We start from the raw sequence: 13,419 nt of genomic DNA on the forward strand, positions 1-13,419 counted from the left end.
CACTTCAACTTACACTCTAATATATAACATGTACTTATACAACTAGGGTAAAATCCCCAATTAGCGGAGTATAGACCGGAATGACATCTAGAATGACAAATACCCGTGATTATATTTCAAATGAGCATGTTTAAACATGTCTGAGTAATAGCATGTCATTTCATTTCAGATTACTTTCAAACAGAGTAGGTAGGACTTAATTATGGAATACCAAAATTCAACTGAAAGTTCTGGTCTCTACTGGAATGTTAGATACAGACAATGAGATAATGCTATTACATAGATACATACTGAACCTGAAAGTGTGCTCTTTATCTGTTAAGGTTTCAAGATTAAATGTCATTTTAAGCTTCATTGCACCTACATGGACTCGAATGGAGTTCGGACGTCACTTATTTGTAGACAGACTTTAACCCAAGTGGACAAAAATTCGTTGAAACTAGTCATTATTTGGATACATCCATACTTATACAGCCAGCAATAGAGTCAGATTGAAGCATTGTAGTAACGTCAAGTAAGTCTTCAAGTATTATTTGGATATTAACTTGCCATTAATTCGATTTAACTCGATATTCAGTGAAACTTAGTCCGGAATAATATATATTAATTAAAGTCAAGAATATAGAAATATTCTATTCAGAGCTATGTATGTTAGCTAGTGTTTCATTTCAAGACTGTTCCAAAATAGTAAGAACAATACTAGGTTGATTATTACATACTAGTAGTAACTCAAGATTCTATAAGCCTTTTGGAGCAATTCTTTGACTTTTCTGAGGAGGTTTTGATGCAAAGAAAGGTTTAGGAGGAAGATCCAAAAGGTTGGCTATCGTCTGAATTAATATTGAAAGATTTTAAGAAAAATACCAAAAATTTGTCAATTCTCGCATTTTTAGTAGGGTTTATCTAACTCATATTCATCCAAACCCCATTTGGAGGAGGGGGACGGAGTCAATAAAGCCTATTCCTAAGCAAACGATTCCTAAGCATCACCTCAATAAACCAAGCAATACCAACCCTGTTTCACCTTAATGAAGTTCAATAAAAATTACTATAAAATGCTTTCCATCAATCAAAATGAGATAATTTTTTATTATAATTTAATACAATAAAAGTGAATCACTCAAATTAGCTACAACTGCGTAAAAATGCTAAGCATAATATCCAACAAAAGAATTTTAATGAATATTTCATTGCCCTTAAAATTATAAAATTGAGGATATAAACAATAATGTGAATTATTTAAGCTATTTTTTTCGGAGGTATTTTTCAATGAATTTGCATTCGCACCTTTGAACAATTAAAATGTTAATTAAAACATACAGAAACTTTATTGTTCGACCCCGGGCTCGGGCATAGCATTGCGGAAATTAAAAATTACTCATCGTATTGTGTCGTCGCATATAAAATGAATATATTGGAACTGAACAGTGTAGCTATATGAATAAATTAATTCACTAAGAGCCGTCGAGATAAATAATAATTTTATTCAGATAGCCATAATGGAAATTTAATGTCGGTGTAGACACAAAAAAGTATGAAAAATGACAAAAAAGTTGAAGATTTTATTAAAAAAAAATAAAAAAAAAACATATCGCTCCTGGGTGGGATCGAACCACCAACCTTTCGGTTAACAGCCGAACGCGCTAACCAATTGCGCCACAGAAGCAGATGATTGTTGTGTACGAATTTTGCCAAATACATTTATATACAAACACACGTATCATCTTCATAGAACACAACATTTTTTAGGTCATATTCCATTTGTTATTGTTGCCTACCACAATTATTTATATATTCTGCTGATGCCATTTAAAAACCTTGTACTTATTTTTAACAAACAAAAAAAGTATAAAATTCTGATAATGCTTATGTCATTAAAATCTACAGTTTTCATGCATCTGATGCTCTAAATTTAGATGTTGATAAAATTATGACTAAATTTAGTGCCTGAAAGATATTTTTAAGTGCCAATAAAAAAATATGTTTATTCCAGCTATTCACATTGCGTTTTAAAATATATCTGTCAACATACCAAATTTTGTTACATTGATGTGTGATTTTGTATTCCAATCATTCACATTTTGTGCCTTACAATTTGACTTAAGTTGTGCCGAACAGTACAGTGTGATCGCAAGGGCAATGCTACGCTCTCTAACTGGGATAGAGACCGCTTTTAGGTACCGTAGTAGTATTTTTGAACCATGAAAGCATGTTCTTATGCATGTACGGTACCTAAAGGCGTTTACTTAAAAGCATGGACCTAAAAGCGGTCTCTTTGCCTGTTAAGGGTCGATCCCGAGTGGACAACTTGACATAATGTCTATTAATAGTCGATTAGTTGACCGTAGGGTAGAGTTATTTACTTGACATTGGAAAATTGTCCACTTAGCAGCCATATTAACATTAAGACACACAATTGCCCTAACGACATCGTTACTCTAGATTGCAACCCATTTCTACAGTAAAAAATGCAGCACACCATACTGTGCCGCTCGGATTGTGTTAAAAAATATGTATATTTAAAGCTTATATAGCATGAAAAATTGAGTACATTGTACATTTATACGTTATGATCATTACAAATTATTGTGTATATGTTATGTGCTTCCATTTATAATTACTGAGCCCATTCTTTGGTTCATGTTGCTTTTTTTGCTTCTTGGTAATGGCTTGTAATGGCTGAGATTAAAATGTAGAAACAGAGTGTGGTTTTTTAAGGTTTGATCATTAAAAATTCATTGAGTATATGTTATGTGACTTCCATTTTAATTACTTAGATGATTTGAATGTCCCTTGCTTTTGCCGCTTCTTGGTAATGTGCTGTGTTAATGATTAAGTATGTAGTTTCAATGAGTTGCTTTTAATCTTTTTTATTGGGTTCAAAGATATTACTAAAGATTTCTTAGGTAGATTTGAGAGCCAGCTTCATGGAAACTAAGAGAGGCCATTGATCACAATTGAATTTTAAGCAGTAAGTAAAGATTCTTTAAAACCTCAATTTCTTAAAACTTTTTAATAATATTCATCAGTGGTGAGCAACCTTGTGCCGCAGACAAAGATTTTTTGAATATACCATGAGCCGTACTTACTTACTTACTTCGCTGACCGTACCGATCAATTGTGATCCATGACCTCCTCAGATGCCGCCTGAAACTGGTTCTATCGTCGGCTACCGCTTGCCAATTTCCAATATCCCGTGTATGGTTCCAATAGAAGCTTACCATCAAGATGTGCCACAAAAAACAAAAGATTCCCCAACACTGATCTTTAATAATATTGAAGACATCACATTTTGTTAATGTACAAAGGAAGGCACATCAAATTCGATTAACATCCAATGCTTGTCATTGAGAATAAAGATGAGACGAAAAGAAGTCTAAAGTCGATATAGTCGTTTATGGAGGGTAACATATTTATGCAATCAACTCACACAATTTGTTTTCTTTTAAGTTTCTTTGCTTATTTAAGTCGTTTGAATGCAAATTGCGGGGAGTTGAAATTGACTTTTTTTTTTGATATTTACTGCTACTTATTTGTTGATTCCATCGCTAAAATGAACACACCCGTATTTAAAATAGCAAAAACTGCGTCTTCTTTCGGGTGCCGCATAACCCACAAAATCTGAATTATTTTGTCATTCAGTGTGTAAAAAAAGAAATTTTTTCCATTCGAACAGAAAAACAAGCCCCGTTGTCAATATTAATGAGATGTACCGATTGTCAAATAATCAATCATCGGTCGATGTGCATCACTTTATGAATATTTATAAGTGTGAATAATATTTGAACATTCTCATAAGTTGAAAATTTGAAGGAATACAAAAATTATGCAAATTGAATTAGTGATGTATTGACTAAGTGAAGTAAAGGTAATTGTGATAATGAATGGAATGATGTTAGATGCTGTTAGACTTGTTTTGCTGGTCTTAAATGGTATGAGAACAGAATTAGGAATGTTTTTAGGGCCGGCTTATGACGAAAAGTGTATGACCCTTAATTCCACCTCATTTTTGACGGCAATATCGAAACAAGCAAACGCATCGTCCCAACTCGATCAAACACCCCCTTCCATATTCTTAGGACGTTCGAAGACTTTTTAGTGATCAAAACGAATGGGAAAAATTTTTAAATTTTAGAGTTGTATTAAATCTGAAATAACCTCATGACACATTCCGCTATAATTTTGATGAAGCAATTGATTTCATTGATTAACCTGCATGTGACACACTTAATTGGGTAAAATAATTTTGTGTCTCAAAAATAGGTGAATTTTCTAAACCTTAGTCTTACTCAATAAGAGTATGAGCTCCTTTTTTGAAGAAATCTACGAGACCTTTTCTAGACATCTCTAAAGAATTTTCTATTACCATGGATACATGATGGCTCATTGAGTCAGATAGGGTCAATTTGATCCTTAAGGAACAACCTGAATAGCTCAAATTGGTTAATCGATCCGGCTAGATTACCGTGACTCTGATTTGATCAGATTTCAGTCTAAATCTGACACAATAATCGGCCTGGTTCAAGATTTTGGATCGATTTAGATTCTTTAGCAATAGAACTTGTATTGCTCCTTTCTGCCTCCTATAAGTTCTTTCCTAAACATGTCTATATAACATTCTGTTGAAATGGCTATTGCACCACTTTAGAACTCAGATAGTGATGTGACACTTAGATCGAATTGATTCTTTATGACTTCTCTGATTCTTCTAAACATGTCTATAAGACTATCTATTAATATGTCTTGTAGAGAACACAAAAGAGCGTCATGACATCAATTTTTCAACTCCCAATTCTACTCGATTCTCCAAAAAACACATCAATTCCCATTCAAAAACCTCATAATCATCCAAGAGTTCATTACAAACATCCTCAAAAAAAAAAACGAAATTTTAATGAGTCATTATTCTTTATTTTGCCATTTCAAGTGTCAAGGTTCTAAAAAAATTTACGTTCTTTTTGCACTCACAATAAGTACCACCATCATTTAAAACATCCAAAAACCACAAGAACATGCTGTCAAATATAGTCAAGAATGTTGAAATGACATTCGTCATCATAAAAGAATTTCCATTTAGTTCTTAAAACCCTCAAAAGACTCTTTTGAAATGAAATATTTAGCATGAATATTTTCTAAGCACATCACAGAATATAAAGCATGTAAAAAATAAAAAAAAATAAATCATTGAATGGCTGAATGGTTAATTTACTTGTCATTCACCGCACAGTCAACCACAGCCATCCTCTACATCGCATACGCACATGTTATATTCATTTCACGAATTAATGACCCAAAAATGAAACAGACGAATGGAAATAAAAAAGGGAAGCAAGTAACATGAAAATGTTCATCTCATCAAAGCAATTTGCTTAAATCACATTATGAGTGTGGAACCAAAAAGGAATCAGCTTATGTTTCATATCTTTTTATGGTCTATTCTCTTTTTCCCTTTTTTTTGACATTAAATTATCTATAGCACAACGGAAATGAGTTATTTCATTCTGACTTTGGTTGTGGCGACTGGCATTATTTTTGAGTTTTTTGTGCTGTTTCATTATGGCACATGAAATAATATTTAATGTGGTGGTGGTGGAAGAAGAAATGAACAGAAAACTCACATGTCATTTTGTGCTGTTAGTAATTTCTCATCTTGTTTGCAGGAAATTTGTAGTAAAGCTATAGTTGAGATTATACTTATGGATATGACATTTTAAGAGGTGATTGGGATTATTTTAGATAATATTTTGGGATATCTGGAATATAAATGCATTTATGAGTCTAAATATATTAAATGAACTGTTGTTAAGGGAAGAATACACTTACTTACTTCAATTGTCATACAGATCAATATGATCCATGATCCATAAACGTCATCTGAAAGATGACGTCGCCTGCAAAATGCTATATTTAATGAGTTCTAGTGCTTGAATGTTACATTGGCAATCGGCAACAAGCGGTAATAACACATACAGCCTTCTCTATCTAAGTGAAGTCATGGATCACAATTGATCTACGGATAATATGGAGCAGCAGCGAGCTAGGACAATTTGCTGAGAATCGAGTTATGCATATCGACTTGGAGCTCTGACCCTAAAGAATTCGGTAGTACCAGGCTGGCATAAGAACTATTCACAAAATAAGCACATCACCAAGTATGAGTATAAAATAAATGTGTAAGAGTACTTTTAATACAGCAAATTCTAGTATAAATTAATAAATAAATTCATTACAGTATTTTAACTAATCTCATTCATCTACAATATAACCTGACTCTTTAGGCCTCTTAATTTCAGAGCTTGAATTCAACTCGAACTTTGTATGGAATTGATTTGAACTTTCCCTAACAGGAACAAGCTAGAAGAAGTCGACTTCTATAAAAATCGAAACTTAGCTCCACTAACAATACACGCTTTTCATGCTTATTAAGCATTGTTTTTAGTTTACTAAGCTCTTAGTACGTGCTCATTGTCTGCTAGAATCCCCATCCAAAATCCGATCTAAATTCAAACTCTGCTTACATATTTCTGCTGTCTATAACGAAATCGTATATTCTAAGCTAAGAACAATTCCTCTATGGGAACCTTATTGAATACTGCTTTCACTGCCTTTTCGAAAAACTTAGTCCACTCCTCACTGATGACGGATATTAAACTTCTTTTGATGATGGCATCAAAACTAGCATTCAAGAAGACATTTGTGAAGTATCCTTGGTCGGGGACATCAATTTCACCGCTAAAAATAATGATAAAAAAATGTGATCAAGAATTGAATAATCAATCAAAATCACAGTAATCTTTCTTTTCTAAACTCAAAAAGTTGTGGTAAAAATCTCAGTTGGCATTTTCAAAATTTTCATCAATTTCAAATTTTTTTCAAAAATTAAAAAGTTCGTGTAAAGTTGAAGTTCAGTTTTAAATTTTGTGATTTAAAAGCAACACTCAAGTAGAAGTAAATTGAATCTTACCCAGATATGTCAAACGTCAACTTGGAGTTCAAAACTTTGAAGTATTCTTTGCCATTCTTTTGATAACGCTCCAATTTCATCCGGTAAGTTCCAACAAAGTTATCTAGAATTAAAGAGAATTTTCAAACAGTTGCAGTTTCATGTTATATGAATTTGGTGAGTTTTCAGAATTTGAGTGGGAAGGTCCATCAAGCGACATGTCGATGTTCGGTTAGAATTAACCGTAAAGTAAAGATTTTTGAGACCACCAAGACCTAACAGACGCATCTGTTTAGTGTCTGTTAAGATTTCAGTCAAAATGAAATCGGTTCGTGTAATTAACTTTCTCTCAGTTTGAGTCCTGATCTATGTCTCTGTCTCGATTACAATCTCCGATCTCAATTTCGAAAATTCCGAAATCAGACTTCGGGAAGACCTCTCCAAGAAAGTAGTTAGAAATTTAAAACCGCGACATTTTAGGACATTTCCTGACAAATTTCCTTGAATTTTTAAGAATCATAACAAAATGCAGTTGCATTTAACCAATATTGGATCATTAGATCCAAAACCTCAATTTAGAAGCCATTATCACTAACCACCTTACTCTACACTCTACTTACTAAAAGACACCTTAAAACTTCCTTTTCCATTAATCGACAGCCCTAGCACATTTGCAACTGATGAATACAATCCACTAAAGTTCAACTTTGGTGCTTTCAACACAATCTCCGGCTTATTGACATCAAATCCTGTAACTTTTTCAAATTTTCCTTTTGAAAATCCATAAATACTTGTATTATTTCCAACAGCATTGATAACAACAATTCCTGCATCTTGAACAATTTTTACATAATCCACATAAAATGGGTCAAGTGGTGCAAGATTCAGTTCCTTAATTCCTAAAAATGACACATTCTCAATGACAATTTATGATAAGATACTCAAAATTCACCTCCATAATGTTTCCACAGCACTTTATTTGATGATTTAAGTAAGCACTTATCATCATTAATTCTGCACTTTTCAATGTCATTGGCTATAAAGTAAGATATATGATTATTATCATGATTATGTGATCTAATCAAACACTCACGTAATGTCAATATTTTATCACAAATTGTAAGAATCACGAGAATAACAGCGTATCTAGACATCGTACCTAGCACAAAAAAATGTATATCCAACAGCTGGTCAAATGAGTCTCAAATGAGATAATTTTTGCAAAGTTTTGAGGTTTTATACTATCCATGTACTGTACAAGAGCCTCTATCTAATTGCCGATCTTTAATTTCGTCATTTTTACCAGGCTTTATTTTATTTGGTGCTTCTTTATAGACTTTTTTTGTCCCGAACAATAGGTATGACCATTAATTGCTTAACACTTGACGTCAAAATATTATTTGAGAAAAAAAATATTAAAACAACAAAACGAGAACATAGTCCAGACATATTCAATCAGAGCTACGCGCAGAAGGGTCGTCTAAGAATGACGTCTAATGCTTAGTAGAAGAGATGAGAGTTTGAGTGACGGGCAGAGGTCAAATTACCATCCCTTCATGCTATTTTGGATGAATTCTTCGAGTTGCTTATTCAAATATTCCTAAACCCTACCTCATTCCTTGAATTTTTGCATTACGAGCCAATTTTTCTGGGTGGTGGGGTACGGTACGGCAAAGGTATATAATTGGTACGATGCAATGATGCACCTTGTATGCAAAGTGGTATTCTTGTCTCGAACCAATGATACACCAGTGGAATTCCGATGGTGCACCGGTGACACGGTAAAGTGATGCGATGGTACAATATTGGTGCACGAGATTAGAGAAGGGTGCGATACAGGTGCCGGTGGTAGGATGAAACAGTATTGGTACACTGAACCATTATTCCACTAAACCGTGTCATCGGTGCATCGTTTGGTATGGGACAGATATAGCATTTAGCCAAACCTGATGCACAATTGTACTGTTCATATGCCGTACCTACTGTATCGTAGAACCACCGGAAGAACCGGCGATTGACATCATCAGTCCATGTTAGCTTACTTAACCTTCCCTAAACTTAAAATTCTGTTTTGTAGCAATTAAAGTTGAACTAAGGTACAATTGCCATAAAATGCTCAAAATTTCATAGCAACAAAGAGCCAAGAAGTTTAATTTTTCCACAAACCTCATTTACGAATAATCCCTAAGTCAATAAATTTTGTAGTTGACAATTTTTATTTCAACTTTTACGATCTGATGTCAAGGTACTAAGGATTGTATCTGCAAAAATTTTCAACATAAAATGTAAATTTTTTTTGCTCTCTACAATCGCGAGATTTATGGACGAAATGGCAATGAGTCTCTTGTCATGAGAACTTTTTTTTTGTGTGTTGAGGACGGTCAAGATTTACTTTTTTATTATTAGACATTCAGCTGATTAAACAGTATAATTTATACATTGATGTAATCTCTTGATCTTACTCAGTATAAAGTGTTTAATAAGACCAAGTTGAAGTACATACATCATTTTTGGTGTTTGGATGAATGACTTGCAAATGACAGCGGAATATGAAAATTGTTCTTAGAAGAATTAAGTGAGGTAATTGCCGTAGCTTATTAAAGATGATTGATTTAATTATGAGATTTGAAGTAATTTTTGAGGTGTCATTTTTGATGGTTTAAGAAGCTAGACACCAAGAAGCTGTAAATTAAAACTAGAATTTTCAAAGAGCACCTCGAAGGGCACAGCATGCACACAAGGGCATGGCTTATTATGTCGAAATATATGGCATGCCATGAATATCCCTAACAGACAAAGAGCATGCTTTAACGGTACAAAAAGGCCAGAACGGTACCTGAAAGCGGTATATTTGCCTGTTAGGGTGTGGCATGTGTTGTTCGGGCTTAGAATAGAATAAATCCAGACTGGTCCAGCGATTAACCCTTCGACCATTCAACCACCTCCCCGTGGTGCATTCCTGTCTATCCCCAACCGCTAAAGAGGTACCGTACTAACTGAGCAGGTTAAATTTGACTTTGAGGACCGGCGAGCCCACTCTCGTTAATCAAACAGTAGCCACAAAATGCTGTAAATCTACATAAAATCCCAAAAAAATTCAAACAATTCTTATATCGAACCAAAAACAAATCCTGAATAGGAACTTTATTAAAAACATCATTAAATCTCTTCTCATAAAGTTTACTCCATACATCGCCAATATAAGATTTCATGCTACTTTTGAGGACAACATCAAAGCTTGTATTTAAAATCCAATTTACAGCTCGTCCGACTTCTGGAAGATCTAGGTCGCCTCTGTGAAATAAATGGTTTAATTAGTGATGTTAAGTACGGGTCAGGTACACTCCAAAAGTACAGTAAGTACAGTAAGTACAGTAAGTACAGTAAGTACAGTAAGTACAGTAAGTACAGTAAGTACAGTAAGTACAGTAAGTACAGTAAGTACAGTAAGTACAGTAAGTACAGTAAGTACAGTAAGTACAGTAAGTACAGTAAGTACAGTAAGTACAGTAAGTACAGTAAGTACAACAGTAAGTACAGTAAGTACAGTAAGTACAGTAAGTACAGTAAGTGCAGTAAGTACAGTAAGTACAGTAAGTACAGTAAGTAAAGTAAGTACAGTAAGTACTACAGTTTAGCTTGGGATCGGATTCTCTCGATTCTTCCAAGATACTTACGTTCTGACAGTCGACGAAATGTCAGTATCAACAGCTCTAAAGTATTCCTTCCCATTCCTAGTGTAACGTTCAAGCTTAATCTTCAATCTTATCAAAAAGTCATCTAAAGTCAAGCAATTAATTAATTTACCAAAATTTATATCAAAAGTATCAATCCTTACAAAAATTCACAGTGAATGGCCCTGTACCCTGCAGTGGAATACTCAAAAGTTCACCTCTTCCCTTATAAAATCCAGTAAATTTTATTACTGGAACTTTAAAGTGAAGTTCTATAAGATTTTTGTCAATTCCTGAAAATTTTATGATTGTTGCTGCTGAATATCCATGTGCCTTAACATTGTACATATATCCTCGAGCTTTAATGACTCCATAATCATGTGTCAAATCTACTTTGTCGACTATGAATGGATCGAGTGATGGAAGATCGATTTCGGTGATTCCTGAAATTGATGAGAAGTAGTTGTAATGGAATTTTAGTAAGGATAATGCTTGTGCCTTGAAATTACCTCCATAATACTTCCTTAGAACTTTGTTTGATGATCTAATTAAGCATTGTTCATCATTTATTCTGCATTTTTCAATGTCGTTGGCTGTAAAAAGGTGGAATTAGGATCAGAGCTAGCTGAGTGGGCAATTTGGCTCAATATCCTGTTAATAGCCACACCTACGGTCAACTAATGCTAGAATGTTCTATAAATTATGTCATTAGACGACCGTAGCTCTAGCTATTACCTAGACAATATGTCAAGATCACTCGACTCGACCTATCAACCTGCTAGGACAATATACTCAAAACTCACGTAATCCATACAATTCATCCCAAAATAAGACAAGAATAGCAACCTGCAACAATTTTATCATCTCAAAAAGGCACTTGTAGCTTAGAGAAACGTCAGTTTTATACTGAAATAATATTTGAGAATCAAGTTGTGTTTTTTAATATTTCCCATAAATAAATAATATATTTTTTAATAATAATCTGCTTAAGTTTTGACATTTTTGAGAAATGCCACTGATTTGACCAAAAGAACACGTTAAAGGAATCTGCTTAATTCTGTTTATTATTTAACAAAACTAGTTTGGGGTCGTTCACTTATTACGTGCTGATGTAGTGTGGGATCTGTTTTTTAATGGTGTATGCCTTCTGGAACGTAGATCACTGGTCAGCATATTTCCTTAGAACCTCATTTTATGACTTAATGAGGCATTCCTCATAATTCATTTTAGACTTTTTCAATATAATCAGCTACAAATTCTTTAAATTTAATTTGTAAGCTAATTATGTAAAAATTGTGGGGATCATCCGAAATCGCAGGTCTAAAACCTTGGATGAGCTATGAGGTACAGCAGAAAACTGCAGATCTGTGCATCAAAAATGCTGTCAATATTGATTATTTTCAATAATTTTGTATGAATTTTTTCATAATTTTACCAGATTTTCTTTATTTAAATATTTGAAACTACATTAACTACATGTATCTGCAACGCTTAAACCTAACTTCAGAATGTGTTATCTGTTTCCAAAAATTAATACCTTAATTCCCCGAAAATGGACGAAAAAACCTTAGAACTAGTCGTCAATTGAGCATTAACTTGCCATCTTGACATTAACTAGTCATCAACCAGTTAAAACGTATTTTTGTCCACTCGGGTTCACTCTTTATTAAAACCATTTAAATTTAGTTCAAAAACAGCTCCTCAATTGGCACTTTTGTTAGCACTCTATTGATGGCCTTCTCATAATGAACCGTCCACAAGTCACCAACATATGACTTTAAAGTGCTTTTGATGACAAGATCAAAACTTGCATTAACAAGCCAAAGTAATGATCGGGGTGCGCCATCCGCATCTATATCACCTCTGTATGAAAATTTGGGATATTTATTATTGTTATTATTAAGGAATCTTAAATTACTCCTGAACAGCACAAGCTAGTCAATCAACCAAAAATTCGGCTCTAGTCTTGCGTGATTCTGACTGGGTCCCTGATTATGATGGAATAACTGACTTGTGCTATTCGGAACTTACGTTCTTAAGGTGGACGAGATTTCATATCCGTTGGTCCTGAAATATGTTTTTCCATTTCTGGTGTATCTTTCAAGTTTGATCTTCAATTTGCCGGCAAAGTCATCTGTTCAAATTTTGAAAGGGTCAGAGTTCAAAGTCGACTCCAATTTTGGATTCAAGTCGACTCGACTCTTTATCAAATTCTAGTCGACTCCAAGCTCTATTAGGGACTCCCTTAAAACTTAATAAATAACTTTAAATCAAAACTTACAAAAATTCATCAAAAATTTGCCTTCCGACACTATTGGAAAGCCCAAAACCTCTGAAGTAGCTTTATAAAATCCACCAAATGAGAATCGAGGCGTTTTGAAATCAATTTCCAGAAGATTTTTGTCGAATCCGGAAATACTTTCTATTGTTGTGGCCGCAAATCCATGCAACTTTATATTATAGACGATTCCCTTAGTTTTAATTGCACCAATGTTATGATTCAGCTTAATTTTGTCGACCATAAACGGTTCGAGGGAACCAAATCAATTTCTGTGATTCCTGTGGATATTTTGAAGATTTTTATGAGTTTTTAGAATTTTTAAAATGTCAGCTAAAGTCACCTCCGTAATATTTTCTTAAAACTTTATTTGATGACCTCAATAAGCACTTTTCATCATTAATTCTGCACTTTTCAATGTCATTTGCTGGAATGAAGACAATAAAGTCAACAATAAGTGATTAAAATAACTTCAACATGCTCACGCAATGTCAATATTTTATCAGCCACAACAAGAATAACAA

At 33.7% G+C, this 13,419-nt stretch overlaps 2 protein-coding genes, 1 long non-coding RNA gene and 1 other non-coding gene across 4 annotated transcripts; all 4 read right to left on the reverse strand.

The window, feature by feature from the left end:
* Positions 1-1,592: 1,592 nt before the first annotated feature.
* Positions 1,593-1,666, reverse strand: TRNAN-GUU (transfer RNA asparagine (anticodon GUU)). The gene has a single exon. It is a non-coding gene; the product is annotated as a tRNA-Asn (tRNA).
* Positions 1,667-6,551: 4,885 nt separating this feature from the next.
* Positions 6,552-8,178, reverse strand: LOC139099137 (circadian clock-controlled protein daywake-like). Its single transcript, XM_070651536.1, has 5 exons — positions 8,037-8,178; positions 7,896-7,979; positions 7,564-7,842; positions 6,965-7,067; positions 6,552-6,732 (listed from the first exon to the last, which is right to left on the reverse strand). The coding sequence occupies exons 1-5, from the start codon at positions 8,095-8,097 to the stop codon at positions 6,552-6,554; spliced, it is 708 nt and encodes a 235-aa protein (XP_070507637.1). The 5' UTR covers positions 8,098-8,178.
* A 985-nt stretch (positions 8,179-9,163) lies between these two features.
* Positions 9,164-11,509, reverse strand: LOC139099057 (circadian clock-controlled protein daywake-like). The gene is made up of 6 exons (XM_070651455.1): positions 11,421-11,509; positions 11,127-11,210; positions 10,782-11,060; positions 10,621-10,723; positions 10,047-10,237; positions 9,164-9,204 (listed from the first exon to the last, which is right to left on the reverse strand). The coding sequence occupies exons 1-6, from the start codon at positions 11,479-11,481 to the stop codon at positions 9,164-9,166; spliced, it is 759 nt and encodes a 252-aa protein (XP_070507556.1). The 5' UTR covers positions 11,482-11,509.
* A 717-nt stretch (positions 11,510-12,226) lies between these two features.
* On the reverse strand, positions 12,227-13,317 carry LOC139099110 (uncharacterized). Its single transcript, XR_011545268.1, has 4 exons — positions 13,239-13,317; positions 12,899-13,176; positions 12,649-12,751; positions 12,227-12,480 (listed from the first exon to the last, which is right to left on the reverse strand). It is a non-coding gene; the product is annotated as an uncharacterized lncRNA (long non-coding RNA).
* Positions 13,318-13,419: the final 102 nt, after the last annotated feature.

The sequence above is a fragment of the Chironomus tepperi genome, unplaced genomic scaffold (genome assembly GCF_022539635.2).
Source record: "Chironomus tepperi strain 1889 unplaced genomic scaffold, CSIRO-AGI_Ctep_v1 contig_461, whole genome shotgun sequence".
NCBI classification, from domain to species: domain Eukaryota; kingdom Metazoa; phylum Arthropoda; class Insecta; order Diptera; family Chironomidae; genus Chironomus; species Chironomus tepperi.

Excerpts from the sequence above, each read along its gene's own strand:
- LOC139099057 (XM_070651455.1), bottom strand. The coding sequence starts at position 11,481 with ATGATAAAATTGTTGCAGGTTGCTATTCTTGTCTTATTTTGGGATGAA. Across the intron at positions 10,724-10,781 it reads GCCATTCACTGTGAATTTTT|ATGACTTTTTGATAAGATTG; the intron begins GTAAGGATTGAT and ends GCTTGACTTTAG. Across the intron at positions 9,205-10,046 it reads TTTGGTTCGATATAAGAATT|ATACAATCCTTAGTACCTTG; the intron begins GTTTGAATTTTT and ends AAATTTTTGCAG.
- LOC139099137 (XM_070651536.1), bottom strand. The coding sequence starts at position 8,097 with ATGTCTAGATACGCTGTTATTCTCGTGATTCTTACAATTTGTGATAAA. Across the intron at positions 7,980-8,036 it reads TGATAAAATATTGACATTAC|CCAATGACATTGAAAAGTGC; the intron begins GTGAGTGTTTGA and ends CTTACTTTATAG. Across the intron at positions 7,843-7,895 it reads GCTGTGGAAACATTATGGAG|GAATTAAGGAACTGAATCTT; the intron begins GTGAATTTTGAG and ends TGTCATTTTTAG.